This window comes from Cuculus canorus, chromosome 2 (genome assembly GCF_017976375.1).
Source record: "Cuculus canorus isolate bCucCan1 chromosome 2, bCucCan1.pri, whole genome shotgun sequence".
NCBI lineage: Eukaryota > Metazoa > Chordata > Aves > Cuculiformes > Cuculidae > Cuculus > Cuculus canorus.
Genome location: NC_071402.1, coordinates 111,316,409 through 111,332,763, shown reverse-complemented (window position 1 = coordinate 111,332,763; position 16,355 = coordinate 111,316,409). Strand labels below are relative to the sequence as shown.

Genomic DNA, 16,355 nt, shown 5'->3' with positions numbered 1-16,355 from the left:
ATGTAAAACTTCTGTGACTAAAGGAGCTCATATCTGAGGGCTGGTTACATCCTCTAGGAAAGACAAGTTCATCTGTTGTACACCAGCTTGTTTACTAGTACTTTCCTTTCCATATTTTCTTGTAAATGAAAGGGTTTTTTTCTGACTGAAGTTAGATCTTCCTAAGGTCTGCATCTATTGAATATTCTGATCACGTGGGCTACCAAGTCTGCTGCATTTCCTTGTACCTGGGATTCCAGAAGAGCGACCCTGTTTGAAATCATCCTTGACATTATGAGTTGATTTCTATCTCTTCTGTCATAAACTGCTGCTTTCTTTAATTGTTGGTCCCCTGAACCTACATATGTCCAACCAATTGTGCTCAGTTCTGTTTGTTCTGCTTTTGGCTAACCTAAAGAATCCCAAATATCAGCCCTCAATTGGAATTTATAGTAACTTGCTTTTCCTTCAGATTTCAGACATCGAGATGCTCATTGCTCCATAATCTTTTCTTTCTTCATGAAAAGAGGTTAATAAGACATGGAAGGATTATAGACTACAAAATGAAAGCAGTATTTTAAAGTAATACAGAGATATATTAGCTAAATCATTAGTCATAAAATTTAATTGTCTCAGTTATCTTATCAAAATCAGTTTAACCAATTTTATGGATAAATCTACCATATTCTTTAATACCCTGATTACTCAAAGTCTGAAACCATAGAGTCTAGGCATTTGAATTTGAATTTGAGATAACCCACTCCATGGAAACAGTGGGAGAGTTCCAGCTCTTACCAGGTCCAATGTGCAATCCCTTTCTTCCTGAACACTTCAGACACTGAGGCATCAGAATGACAATTACAGAGGGGTATTGCTGCAGGTGGTATGATCAAGCATAGGAAACAGTAAGTGATTTTTTCTTAAATCCAGTGAAGAATATAAATAGCTATGAATGTGGAAGGTATTGATGCTCATACTTTGGACAATTTCTCCCTCGTTTTTCTTTTATTTCTCTTTTTTTCTGATATTTATACTTCTAAAAATTTTTACTATCTTTGCTAGAGAAATTGTTTGCTCTTGCAGCAGAGCTTGACCCTTTTGAATAATATAAGGCAGCGACATGTACTTATCAAAAGAAACAGTGACTCCAGAATCCTCTGTGTTGAAATTTGAAATGGAAGTAAGGGATCGTATTATTTCCTATTGCTCTGAGCAACAAAATTAACAATTAGATGCACTGGAGCAGTTAAAAAATATGTTTTATTTCTATGAAGAAATCATGTTGGAAAGCTTCTCAATTGCAATACTTAGTGGTTTTATTACTGCTTGTGGACTTAATATTTAGATCTGATTTTCTTTATGTAAATTGACCTGAATATGTTTAAAGAGTTATTAATTATATTTCAAAGGCTCAAAGGATAATGATAGTCTTGTCTTTACCAAGAAGACAAGCTTATCTTCCTATTATTGTTTTGCACTGGACTCTAAGACTTTTTATTGCTTTCAATAAAACAATACAGATCATTATATATAACCTCTTGCAGTTTTTTAAGGTTTACTCTTGTTTTTTGCTCAGTTCCTCTTTTACTTCCCATTTTTATTTTGAACTGGTAAGTATGTAGACACATAACCCAGCTACCATCCAATACCCTTCAAATTTTGCATCTTATCAAGATTTAAGAAAAAAACTAATACATTTGGGCTGTAAGATGTTCACTTTCCCATCAGATTTATAATAGGCCAAACGTTTATTTTCTTTATCCTTGTTTGAGAGCTGTAATAGATCATCTTAATAAGTTACATAATTCTGGGCAATCCTCATCATACACACTTCTATTCCAGATGACACATGCACTAATCTGATAGAGTGGAATGTTAATCTTGATAATGATAATTTCTGTTATTTATACAGAACCTCCTTCATCCTATAGGGTCTGAAGGCATTCGAAAGACTCACTGTGCATAATTGATTTCTACCACACCTTGTAGAAAAGCCCCACTTTCCTGACAAAGGTCATTGGCACAATGAGAAATCTTTTTTTCTTCTGAAGCAAAATACTATAGCACAACTGTTACAGGTTTGCAGTTGACAGTGAGGCTCATTTTCCATTCAGCATGCATGTTTGTACCTAAATATTACACTGACAGGCATACTGTAACTACCTAATACAGGAAATACTGTTCATGAGCAGCCTTTTGAAAATTGGTGCATAGCCATAAGATATCTGTATGCAAAAAAATGCATATACATATCCTTGTGTTCACCCCTATCTATGCTGGGAATGTTTGCCAGATCTTATTTTGGATTCTATTTACAGTCTAAGCAAAATGTTTTTCTCAATTCATTTTCACTGACATTAGTTAAGAAATAGCTCGTGATGATGGTATTCAATACCAAAGCGAATACAGAAGACGGGAACATGAGACAGATGTAGTAAAGCCATGCGGTCTGTAACACCTAGTTCATGCCTGGAAAGCCTAACGCCTGGACAAAGGAATTTAAGGGACAATTCAAGTCAAGGAAGGTTTGGGAAGGAAAGACACAACTGAAAGCTCCATTCTATAAAAAGCTTTTCAGGAAAAAACAAAGCCCAAGATCCAGGGTAGTGACCCTGTGGAGGAATTCCTCCCACACCACCCTGGAAAAGGCTGAGGAAAAGAGGTAGAACTGGCTGAGATGGTATGATTATATGAGACCTTCCGAGTGGTGCTGAGAGTCATCAGGAAGAGTCTTAATGAGTATCCAAGGGAAGAGAGAGAGGTTAAAGCAGAGTCTAGAAAGAGTGAAGGAGATGATGCTAATTATGATATCTTTGTTCTCTCTTTAAATATTTGGAGCATGGGTACACTGAAAGGATTTAGTACATGGCTAAATCACCACTGCAGCAACATGTTGGAGTGGTTCAGGGCATTCCTGCTACAGTCATGTTGGACCAAGTCAGTAAATAACTATTCAATAGCAGGAATTTCTAGGAGCATCTGTGAGTTGCAGGAAATGGTGCTACTGATTCCACAGGCCTATTCTTTTTATATCACATGCCTATAAAAAGTGAGAAAGAATCATATTGCCAGCAGAGATGTAAAATCAGGTCGGGACTGTCGCTGGTTATTTAAAGGTTTTGAAATGCTTTTTGTAAGACTGAACATATCACATGCTGTATCTTGGCTAAATTCCATCTTTTATAATTACATGCTCTGCTCCCCTTCCCAACATTTCTTGCTGTCACAAGACAATGCAGCAGTATTCTTTCTCGTGGTCTAGATGTCCGTGTAGAGGTGTTTCAGTCTCCTTGTGATCTCTCCGAAAGACAGATTCTAGTTGCTCAAGATGCAGCATGATCTCTGCATCAATCTCTGCAGCATTGTTGTGGGTGGAGAGAAAAAGGGTTTTGAAATTAATACTCAGGCAGAAGTTCTATTTTTCTCCCTGCTTAAGTATAAGCATAAATCTGTTGGTCTGGCTTCTTCCACCCCTTACTTGTTTGCTACAGTATAATCAATCCCTGGAGCAGTGGACAGCTTAGTACTTTAACTCTAAAAAGTACTTCAGATCGTTTTAGTCAAAATGCAAACCACTAGTATCCCATTTGTACCAGGAATATTTTCAGAGCACTTACCAGCTTGTGCTTCCAATTTGATGAGCTAGTGATGTAGCCCTTAGATGGCATTTTGATAAGCAGAATCCAGGGGGAGTTGTTAACTGTTAGCTGCTTGATGAACTGCCAAGATTTTACCAAAAGCAAACAAGAGGTGTGTGACTATAAACAAAAAAACCTCAGCCACCTAATACTATCTTAATATCATTTTCTCTGCAGGCACAATGTTTGTTGGTGGAGAAGTGCCCGCAAGTCTGAAACATAGGCAGATAATCCACTGGAGCAAGGGTCTGGTCTCTGCAGTCCAGTAGCCAGCTGTGGGCAATAGTGGATATTTGAGAGCCAGGCCTAGTAGAGATGTCCACCAGTACTTCTGGACAAATGCATCATGCCAAATGTCGAATTCCCCTTACAAATGACACAAAAGGGATATCTCATTGACAGTTTCCACAAAGAAAAATTGAATTGACTAGGGAAAGAGGCTACTATTTCTCACCTAGATCACTCACAAATTGGACTGAGAGATTTGGGGAGAGAAATTTGGACTTCCTCTTGGAAGTCAGGCTCAGTAGACTTAATTCCTCTTTCCTTCAAGGGTTCTGCTTTGATGACAACTGGCCTGACTCCACACTGCTTTTTGCATTTATAGATAGGTATATAGTGGTTTAAACCAGTGCCATTTATCAGTAGTATCATCTCTATATGCTCCATTATATCCTTTTTGCTCAGGAGTATGAGATGGTTTATGGACTAGGCAGAGAATGATGACAATTACAGCTCCTTCTCCCTGTTCTACTTCTAATTTTTCTGTAGTAAATACATGCAGGTCTAAAAGAGAATAACGAATTTACATAAGTATGTATCTCATATCTTTCCTTTAGTGAAATCCAGCTCTACTCATGTACCTCTTTTGCAGAAAGGTGCTCAAATATTTCACAGGATTGCCTTTACCAGATCAAGAAGGTAAAAGAACATGGCTTGGGCCAAAACCCCTACATCAGCTTAATCTTGCTACTGTAGAGCTGTACAGCAGGTAGGAGTTGGCAGTGCAGCAGTGTGTATATATTCTTGATGTCAGAAGACTCTGAGATGCTCTTGTGCTGGCTGCAGTCAGAGCTTAGGAAGAACCGCTGGAGCTCAGAGCACTACTTTGCATCACATCTTATCACCTTTGTCTGTGCAGCCAGAGAATGGGTGAGACGAAGGACAAATAAGGTGTAGCATCCATGCACACAGCCTTGTACCACTCAGCTGGGGAATGCTCGGTGGCAACTTCAGGCAACATGCAACATTCAAGCGCCTTTACACAGTGCAACAATTTCAGTTGGGAGCCGAGAATCAGCTCTCATGTTTTATTCATCCAAATTGCCTTTCCCCACTCCAGAAATCTACCCTCATCTCTTCACTAGAGAATCTGTTCAATTTCCTCTTGTTTAGCACTGTGCTGCAGTACTCACATTTCCGCCGGGTACCTTCACTTAGAGACTGATCGGCAGTAATCACAAGTCCAACTTCTCAGGAGTGAAGTGTGGGAGGGAGGGGGAGATGTAGGTTCATCTAATTTGATCAGTCTGTTTTGTTTTACCAAATACTTGATTTTCAATAGCCAGCTGCTCTGGAAGGAAATAAAAATATGAGAAATCCAGCTTCCATCCATTTTTGCTTTTTTTGGTAAGATTTTAGGTTTTACTCATCTTTCCCAGGCTAATTGTCAAGAAACTGACAGATCAGTCGTGGTTGACAAGTGAGTAGTCGGGAGGAAAGAAGGAGTGCAGCAGGTGCCAATACTAATTTGGTAAAACAACAGAAAAAAAAAAAAAAGAGTAGAGAGTGGTGTGATAGTCACTTACACAGTCATGACGTTAGGAGCTTTTCATACAAAACGTGTGCGGGATTTTACAACACTTGGAGCATTAACTATTAACCAGCCACTCCAGCTGCATTTCAAAGGAGACCTACAAGATCACTAGAAGATGTTTTTAAGCCTCTTAACAGGAAAGACTGGTTCACAACACTGCTGTAGTACAGGATAAAAAATAGTTTCATGATTCTCATTGTTGGGTGTACAGAACAGTCCTTTCAAGGGGCAATCCCCATGTCCTGGCCCTGACTTGCCTCTGCTAGGTTGGACCATCAAAGTCCGACCACTGCCAGAGCTGGATAGTTGAATCAGTGTCACCCTGCCAAGTTCCCTATCGCCCACAGCTGCTCTAATTCTCCCAAACTGTGATGCTGCACAGTCCCTGCTCATTGCTGAGGGGCTGATTTTACAGCAAAACCCAAATCTCACTTGCTGAGTGAAAGAAATGAGCCTTGTACTGGGACAATTTCTCTGGTTCTGAAGACAACAGTCTAAGAAGATGCTGTATTTTGGAAATCAAACCCTTTGAAATAAATTGGTTTACTTACCTGCTAAATCTGCCCCTGGGAGATTTTATTTATTGCCTTGCTTCAATCTCAGTTGTCACTGACACTGCCTCAACAGCAACCAGTGTTCTCATTTTGATCTCTGTAATGGTGTTACTGATTACAGGATAAATAATAGGTTCTGTTGGTAGACTCCTAAGCCACACTTTTGCTCTGAAGTACCTGTACCAATGGCATTGAAGCAGTTCAAGTTCATTGTCTGCTAAAGACTTCAGTGTCTTCTACACTCTGTTTCAAAGAAACAAAGCTTTTCCCCCCACCTAACTGCCAGTCCTGAGAATTCACCAGGGATTCAAAGAAAAGCTGACTTGTTTTTTCCTGGCTTCTGCATAGTTATTAAGAACACACTGGCTATAGAGCACTTTCTGCTCTGGTTTTCATCTGTATAATCTTTACTATCTTGAAAACTTGCCTTCACTTTCACACATTGATTATTTTAGGTGGAGGGGGCATGCAGGTCACCTCCAGGTAGCAGTTGTGTTCTTATGGATGAGATTGAAGGGAAGCTGGTACCCTCTCCCACAGCAACAGGGTACTGAATCTTCATTCTGACTCAGACCTCAGCAAATCACCTCCGAACAGCCACACCTCCAGTACAGACCAACTAAGAGACAATATTTTTCTTCTCACTTTCCAGGATCTAAGTATTGCTTACTGGAAACATGTTTGGGTTGCTTTTTTCTGTTTTCTTTAAATGAAAGAGGCATCTCCACAAGCCATATGGAGTTGCTCCTGCTCTGCAAAGCATGTATGTGGTGGGGAGCGCATCCATTCTACCTTTCACAATACAGACTTTAATTCAGTAGGGAAGAGGGCTGTCAAGAACCATTGCAGCAGATTTAAATCACAGGCAAAAATTTACACAACGTAAAGCAATCTGAGCCAGTCAGCAAAGTCATGCTGACCTTCTTCTGCTGGTACTACTTCAGCCCCATGTGTGACTTTGGGTGCCACATCCTTGGGAATGGTAGCACTTGGGGAAGCCAGCGGGCCCTTGCTGATGGCTGCATTGGCTCTGTTGTTGCCCAATGGAGTGTTATCACTATGACAACCTACATGTATAGGATATGCACGGTAGTGGGAGCTCCTGCTGACCCTGATTACGTGTGCATGTTTCAGAGTGGGGTTTCCCTGCCCAGGAGGGGAGCAAAGAACATGTGGATCCACAGGTGCCTCTCCCCTGACTCTGTCTTGTCACTTGCTAGCGAGTTTGGAATGTAAGGCAAGGTGGGAGCTTTAGGGACACTGAGTAGCAAGAATTTTAAATCACCTTTTCTTGGGCAAGGTAAGGGAAGACTAATTTTTCTCCTGTGTTTCTAGAGTCCTTCTTCAGGACACTATTTATAAGAATATAAAGATACCCTTCGAACTGCCTTCTGTAGCTTCACAAAAGGTAAAATGCTTCCACACCTCATATACACCGCCTGCCTGTGTTGGGGGGGGGGGGGGGTGTGGGGTGTGTGCATGCGCGTTTTACTTTCTTTCACTACTATGACAGCACATGCTCCTCCAAAGCTATTCACAGCATTAGAAATACAACTCCTCCCTCCAGTGCCCCGTGCGTGTGTGCGTGGCTCAGGCTTTCTGCTTCAGCTCACTCTCTGCTGATCACTGGGCTGATGGTCACGACTCTGCTTCACACCTCTGGGCTTTACGCAGAGGCGAGGAGGATCGGGAGAAATTCAGAAGCAGCACACAACTGACCTACAGAGCCATCAATAACTTACTCCCCTCGCAGAAGAATTGCACAGGGAAACGGGAGGGAGGAAGGAGGGAGAGGAGAAAGGGGGAGGAGGAGTAGAAGAAAAAGAAGAAAACCCAGAGAATTCTAGTCTTACAAATGTAGTGAAAGCGAGTGGTCTGAGTTCATTTGCTTGAGAAGAGCAGAGAAGAAAAAGGACATTAAATGAAAAAAAAGCAAGAAAGGTCTGTTGCCTTTTTCCTGATAGCAGCAGTGTGCTAGAGGTAAAATGATTCCTCCAAGCAGCACAACTGAAGTCAGCGTGGATAGTGTGGAGAAAGAGAATGAAGGGGAGAGCACAGAGCAGCCCCCCTCTCCAGCATCAACTACCAGCCAGGAATCAAAGGTACCCAGAGAATGAGATTTTTCTCCCATTCTTTCTTTGTTTTGAAAAGAGATGCATTGCTTTGATTTTTATTTGCAGCCCTGTGCTGAGATCAGCAGTAGAGTGCTATGAGCCACCTCTGGTTGCAGTGCCTGCTCTGACACTCTTGCTTCTGAATTTTCCCTGTTGCCTGGGCAGCTTAGGAGTCTGAACTGGAAAAATACCTGCCTTTTGACATGTTTGGGTTTGGGTATTTTTGCTTGTGTTTTCTGCTTTTTATTACAATAAGGGCCTGGGGAAGTGGTGGGGCTAGGGGAGGAAATCAGTGCCAATAGAGTTTGTTAACTATTTTCACATCAAACATCAGATCATTTAGAGGGTTTTGCTCATGACTGGAAAGATCAATTTTTCTCACAGGTTCAGAGAAAAGAATTTTGTCTGTGGGCTTGGGGTGTTTCACCTGCCTCACCTTCTCTGGCAGACTCAGTGAACTTCCACTGTTTAACAAGCCAGCACTTGAAACAGGATGTAAGTGACAGGTTTGGCACAATAATACATATATGCATGACCCAGAAAAGGATTTTTTTCACATCCTTTTATTTATTTATTAATTTTTAAATGTGGTTTGGTTCACCTCAATTAAAACCAACTTCAAGCTCAAATGGCACAGTCTCTGAATTTTTAATTAACTTGCATATGAAAAGTTTTTCTGCCTAGCAGTACGTTACCTGGAAAGTAGAGAAGTAAATACAGAAAAGTAGTAACCCTACATAATGAATGTTCTTTGCAGCTTGCCTGGGTTGTATGCTTTACTAATTCTCTATTACTTACTTATGATTGATATGATAGCACCTGACGTCTTCCTGTAAACTTCATAGTGATGCTATGGGCTGTGTAAATATGTAAAAATAGGGAGGTCTTTATCACAAAGAGCTTACAGCTAGATAGAGCCTTAGGAGGTGGTGTATGAGCAAAACAGCTGCTTTACAGGGAAGGTTTGTGCTGGCCCGAGTTTAAAGGCAGTGGCTGCCTGGGTCTAACGTAGGAAGTCTGCTACATTATTCTGCATTTATAGCTAGGCTTTTGGAGAGTGAGTCAAAATTATCTGTCTGTGTGGGTAGAGTTCTGACGTGGGTTTGGGGATTTTTTTTTTTTGTCTATTAGATGCTGTACTCCAAGGAGGAGGGTTAAGGTATTCCCTATGTAAAATAAGCTCTCTGAAAGAAAAGAGCTCTCCCAGTAGCAATAGCCTATCCTATTCACACTATTCACATTCAGCACTACTGGGACACTGCTGAAGTCTTCCTGGTTAATGGGAAATGAAAAGCAAAGGGGTTATAGGTTTAACTCCAGGCTTTAAAAGGATCTGGTTGATCGGTACATAAATCCCTGCCTCGAGACCACTTCTCTAAAACTGCTGAATTGTTATTCGGCCACTGGGAATCTCAGTCTCTCAGTGAATTCCCAAAAGTAACCGGAGCCTTCATTGCACTGACAGCATCAGCTCCCCATGTGTGCTGTCTGGTGCACAGGGCCTGGTGGGCTATGTGCTCCCTGTGCTCCAAGCTATGGTCCTCACTCAGTGCCAGTGAAGTGGTTCTGGAGCTTGTGGTGCCCCTCACATGGTCAGGCATTTCATTACAATGATGCTTGAGGGATTTTCCCACTGAGTCACGGAGCACTGTGTCCAAGACAACTGACGAGCATGAATCCTAAACTGAGAGGAAGTGAAGTGCTGCATGTAGGGTTCTGTATTGCTGTGGATGACAGCAGGAATTAGGTGCATCTGGCCAGAGAAGAAATAAGCTACAAACTGGTTTAAAATCAAATACTATCATCATCATCTTTTTTTTTTCCTAGTCTTGTGGGCATTTCAAGTGATACATTGGAATAGGCAAAAGCTATGACTGTGCAGTTGATGCTGTTACTTGCATACAGATATTTTTGGTAAACGTATCATCTGTGTACTTACATCTTAGGACTGCAAATATGATCAGAAAACATGCTGTATTGTCATTTCAATATTGCAGATGGAATCAAAAGAACCTTCTGATCACTGGAGTAATGAGATAAGCCTTCATTTTTTAGTAAACAGCAGGATGGAAAAGTTCTCAGTGATTTCATAAAGATATTGTTTGTGCTTGTTTTTTTTTCTAAAAGAATGGATGTACTTCAAAAGCAAAAGACTTTGGCAAAGGCGTAAGTCAGTGTGTGCCAAGAGCCTATGTGCAAGCTTTATCTTGCAGTATCCCCTGCTGAGGGAGCTATCCTGTCATTCACAGACTGCTAAGCTTTCTTCAGGTACTCTCTGTTGCATAGGTTAACAAGTTCACGTCTGCTGCAGTTAATGTAGAACAGTTTGTGCAGTATCTAATCACTCCACAGTGAATTGTTTCTGTAGCAAAATACTATTATGACTCCAAATATAGGAATAGAAACAACATAGATAATAGAAGCCTTCAAAATGTGTTTGAAAACATTCCAGCAGAAAAATAATTTTGAAAAACTATTGTAGAACTAACATAGCAACCTTGCTTCGAGTCCTGTGCAAGTGTAAGCAACTGTGGTGCGTAGTTCCTTGTAGTGTCAAGGTCCATAAAAAACCCATTTTACTTGGCACACTTCAGACTGTACTCAGAAGTTGACATGGAGGAGATACTGCAATTACTGAGTAGCATGAGTCTGAGAGGCAGAACTTCAGGCTGCTACCAATTAGCTGAAATCTGGAAGAATGACAGTGGTGTCAGTCACAGACCCCAATTACAGAAAAGTAGCATACTCTTTAATAAATGATAAAGCCTCCCACCACTTTTTCCTATGGATTAGGAACATATTTACAGGTGAGCACAGGTGGATGATGAAAGCTGAAAGACTGGACTCTTAGTCATGTCCTCCTCATCATGAGCACCTTCACACCTAGACTTCAGTACAACTGCTCAGAATAAAGAAATTCAAATACACTTTCAATTCACCACATTTCCTGGGGCTCCAAGAGCAAACCCTTTAACACGTTCTAAGTACATTTGCCTTATGGTGTAGTGTATATACTGCCACATAATACAACTGTGTCTTTTGCATTATATGTCCTCAAGTACTTTATGCGTAGCACCTCCAGTGTGCTGTCTCATTAATATAACTTTAAATTGGTGTCTGAAGGGTAGCAAGAACTCTGTAACTGAGCTGTCCTGTAGCACTATATACACTGCCACTCTGCTAAAACACCTAGAGCTCAGTTGGTGAAGAATATTGCAAAACTAATAATTAATTTATTAAATTAATTTATTTGCTCTTGAAAACATTTATTTCATATCTAAGTATGACTTGAGTGGTTACTTTAAGTTTACTAGGAGAATAACTTTATGACGGTACCATACAAATACATGTAATTGCTATATTCTGTTGCATTCATATGTTTATAGTTATGGCTCCCACCTGTCTGGGTCCTTCACATCATGGTTCCAAGAAGACAAACAACCAGTTTGACAAAGACTTTTAGAGTTACAAACAAGGGAGGGAGGAAGTCATTAGCTAAGGAATCCTAAGGGAAAATTTCAGGCTAGTGATAGCAATTAAAGACACACAGTTGTACAGTCACTAACTTAGCAATATAAGCAGAAATCTAGTGGCAGGGATCAGAGATCATATTTCTGATGTGACTTAAGTAAAAGCAACTTGGAATTTAGTAAAGAAAACTACCATTTAAAGGAATAGGTGTCTGAAGAAAGGATTCCTACACCTGATATTATTTCTTTATGTTTTGGCATAGTTGGCACATAACTCTGTTGGTTTTACCCTTCTTGTATTTAGCTAAAATTTCTATATGAAAATGAAAGAGCTCATCTACTGATTTCTTTAGGTGTGTGACAAGTCATTATCACAGAATGTCTGGAGGTTCTCATACACAAATGAGTATATCTTAGAAAATTCCTTTACCATTTTTAAATTTTAGCGGGGGTCTGAGCATCTGAGAAGTTTGAGCTAATGACAGTGGGTTTCATCAGCACAGCTGATCTTCAAGCTATTAGTATTTCATTTCAAGTGTCTTAAACATCTTTCAGGCTCTCTCATACACCCTAGAAGGGGTATCAAGCCTCGCTCCTGGCATTGCAGGCAATATGTCATTTAAAAGTTACTTATTTGTAGATATCAGTGGATAGCTGTGAAGACCAATTTTTTTTTTTCACAGCTTTGCAAATTTCCATCTACATTTTATAAAGTCCAGATCTAATTGTAATATACTGCAGTCACACATCTTTGGTGGATTACTCTAAAATTTTCCTCTGAACCACAATTTCTTGGACACATTGCTTACACTTATGTCAGTTCAGTAAGTTGAATAGCTGATTTTTTTATTTATTTTTCAAGAGTGAAACTAGAACTACAAATAAATATGGCACGTGGACTATGTATTGCACAAAATAAATGAGTTTATCTCAGCCTGATTCTTCCATGAACAGAGTAAGTAATGGCCAGTATTCTGGGAAATGCAGACTGTTCTGTACAAATTCAGGTATGGCAATTCAGGAGATGCAGCACAATTGTTAAATGATAGCTAACATGATATGTAGTACATGAAGTGGAAGTCACTGAGAAATAACAAGCCAGAAATGAGGTTTAAGCATTGAAGTTCAAAATGTAGACTACATTCACGTATATTCCCATGTCGAGCAAGACAATTGAGCTTATTTTCTCCTGTCCTGCTGGTGCAATAGAGCAGTATTGCTTATGTGAGGCTTCAAACCCAGTCACCAAACTAAAGCAAACAGCTTGAAACTCTTTGGATCTTAATAGGATTGTGTGGGATTTAAATCGTAGGATTTGTGCTATGCTGTTAAACAGAGTTCTTGCACGCTTAAAGAGTTAATACTTTATGAGGCTCCATAGATGGTTACTCATCAATTAATATTTTAAAAGGGTAGGGAGTATGGTGTACAGTTAGTGTTTCACCCTCCACACCAGTGATAAACATCCAGTATGTAAACTACTGTTGTAGTCTTCAAAGGAATACCAAACAGCTTAAAAAAATCCTCTGAAAGAGGGGAAAAAACAGTTCTCCTTCTTAATCTTACCCCCATGCCTCTGCATAAAATGGTAAGTACATACTGTAAAGGTAAGACTAAGGGAAAGAAATGAGCTTATGTACTTTTCTATGTTTTGATGTTGAAACAAATTAAATGCAGGAAGATTTCATTAAGAGCACAGAAGTAGTACTCTACCCTGTCAATAATTTCGTGAGAAGACTTGTTCTTGTGTTTACATTTATTTTGACTTCTCGCTCTTTCTTACACTTTCTCTGATTAAAGCACTCTGGTATTGTTTTCACTTTGATATATATGTCACATCAGTTTCTAGGCTCGTTAAGATATCTAAGGCAAAATGCAAAAGTGATCAGTTCATTTTCTTCTATCCACACTTTCTATGTTGCCAAAATCGAGAAAACGTCTATTACCTTTTGGCAAATAAAGATGGTTTGACTGAAATCTGCTTTTGTAAAAAAATGGTTTTACTAAAAAGTGTAAATTTTCACTGAAACAAAACAAGTTGCTTTCAGTGCTGGAAGACAGCCCAGTTCAACTGCCTCAGTCTCTTATGTTGCATTCTTTTTCACAAAGTAGTCCTGCTGAATTCAGGTTTTACCACCGCTGTTAAAAGGCTGTCCCAACACCTGGATGCTATAATGGCAAAGAAATGCCCTCTGCCCCTCACCCCTTTCTAATTCCAGTCTAAGTTTATTTATGGCCAGTTTGTATGACATTGTAATTTTGATAATGTTCCTTTAGCTTAAACATCTCTTTTCAATTCTTTATGTAGGCTTCCATCATGTAATAAAAGACTTCTATATCTCTTCCTGGCCCTTTATTTTCTAGCCTAAACAAGGTAGGTTGACCTAAGATAAACTCTCCATTCTTCTTTTAATTCTAGTATCAGTTCCATGCACCTGATTCAATTCTGCTTCAGTTTTTCTTTCTTGAAAAAGAGTAACAGAATTTGTGCGTGGTATTATACATGAGATCCTTTACAGTATTACTAATTCTTCACTAACTTGTCTGGTAACCCTACTCATATTTGTGTCTCCTAGTCACCCCTTGGTCGACCAGAGGCTGGCATTGTATTTCTCTGTAATTTCTGGTGGATCCAGCATAGATTTGTCTGTCCTCATCTAGAGTGGTTTGGATCAGGTCTCAGGTACACATGCTTGCATTTCCACAGCTGAACTTCATCACATTTCCATGATGCAATTCCTCAAGCCTCTGGCCTACTCAGTTTTAACAATGCCTCCAACCTCATGTTAGAGGAAACCTCATCTTATGAGATGCCTGATCTTTGCATCAAATTCAGTAATAAAAATAGAGAGACCAAGACTGACCCTAAGACTAGGCAAATGATGTTTGTTGAAAACTCCAACAACAACTGTCCTTCAACCTGCTACCTCTCCTTTCAATGCTAATCACCTCCTATTGAATTTCTCTCAAATTTTTTTCACTACTTACTTTCTTTTTGATCTTAGCAAATAGATTCATTTTTGGTAGCATACTCAATAGTTGTAATGAAATCCAAATAGGCAGTATCTATCTTAAACTTAAAACTTTTTATTTGTCTGGAAAATTGTTCATCTTATCCAACACAACCTTTTTTTTTTCATTTTTGTTGAGAAGTACTGGGGTCAGATCTACAAATCTGTAATCACTAGTGTCACTTTTCCTGCTTCTTAAAACAGGTTTGTATTTTATTTTGTATCATTTGTGTCTTGGTAAAGCTTGCTAAGAAAACTTGTTCCTAGACTTCCAAAATAAAATTTTGTAGTGGAGATATTAACTGGTTCCTTTCCTCTCTTTTCTACCTTTCACCTCAGCAGGCACATTGAACTGCTTTTTTAATGTCATAACATCCATTTCTGCCACCTCTTTCCTATTATTCCTACACTCTTGTCTCAGGATCATTGTTCTGGGAAGAAGGTAAGATGAAGTGTATGCTAAGTTCTGAGGCTTTTATCCCATCTTTACTGTACCTCAGCCCGTTTCTTATTTTGCTTTTCATAGCCTGAATCAATCAATTGACTTTTTCTTAAATACATTTTGCAAAGATTTGCTCAACTTTTCTTGGCAATTAACATATTTAGACCTAAGGATCTCTGCATGAAAGCTCCAGTCTTGTTTGCATACCAGATTTTTGTCTCTTCTTCTTTCTCTTGCTCCCTTCCCCACAATTCTTAGTGGACTCTTGGCTTATTCCAGATATCCTTTTTGAGGTAAGTGTTTTCCCGCTGCTTGCCAGGAAAAGACTTTCACAGAATCTTTTTATTTCTTTTCTTTTCATATTCCAGATAATATTAACAGATTTGCTTTGAAGAAATTCTATGCATCTTACACATCAGAGCACATCCAGGCATCTGACCGTATCTGATCAGTCTTTATCAATGAAGCTGATTTCAAAACTGATACTTCAAGGTCAGCAAAGGCCAAGGCTGTTCCTCAACCCATGGTCATCTGGGTTCATCAGCACTCAGCCCTTGCTGAGAGGCAGCCATCGTTAACAGACACAGTGATCTATTTACGTAGCTGTGCTGCTTTCCAGACCATTGGTAAGACCTTTATACCTTTAGACAGACACTAGCTTGGATTCTTCTGTGTCTTAGTCCAAATTGTGATGTGGCTTAAAATATATCTCTAGGAAGCTGAGAGTGCCAAAGGCTTGGAATTTCTTCAAGGGAACGTAGTACATAAACTTGACTTAGAGGTCCATTTTTCCCTTATACCTTATTTAGTTTTAGTAGAGGTAAGTCATAATCACCTGATAGAAAACTGTCTTTCCTTGTACGATGAGTAGTTCTCCTGTTGCCCACCTTAGCTGTTTCTATACACTCTTGATAGGCAAAAGTTACACATCAGTTAGAAAATTCCTTTACCATTTTTAAAATTGAGCGGGGATCTGAGCATCTGTGAAGTTTGAGCTAATGATAGTGGGTTTCATCAGCACAGCTGATCTTCAAGCTATTAGTATTTCAATTCAAGTGTCTTAAACATCTTTCAGGCTCTCTCATACACCCTAGGAGGGGTATCAAGCCTTGCCCCTGCCATTGCAGGCAATATGTCATGTAAAAGTTACTTATATCAGTGGGTAGCTGTGAAGACCAATTTTTTTTTTTTTCAAAGCTTTGCCCATTTCCATCTCCTTTTTATGAAGTCCAGCTCTAATTGTAATATACTGCAGTCACACGTCTTTGGTGGATTACTCTAAAATTTTCCTCTGAACCACAATTTCTTGGACGCACTGCTTACATTTAAGT

At 39.5% G+C, this 16,355-nt stretch overlaps 1 protein-coding gene across 1 annotated transcript in view; it reads left to right on the top strand.

The window, feature by feature from the left end:
- The first annotated feature begins 7,562 nt into the window (after positions 1–7,562).
- The window catches only part of STAC (SH3 and cysteine rich domain), a 74,036-nt gene continuing 65,243 nt past the window's right edge, over positions 7,563–16,355 (top strand). Inside the window, exon 1 of the mRNA XM_009556669.2 lies at positions 7,563–8,089. Coding sequence (XP_009554964.1) covers positions 7,973–8,089 — 117 coding nt within the window. The 5' untranslated portion in view covers positions 7,563–7,972. The remainder of the gene's footprint in view (positions 8,090–16,355) is intronic.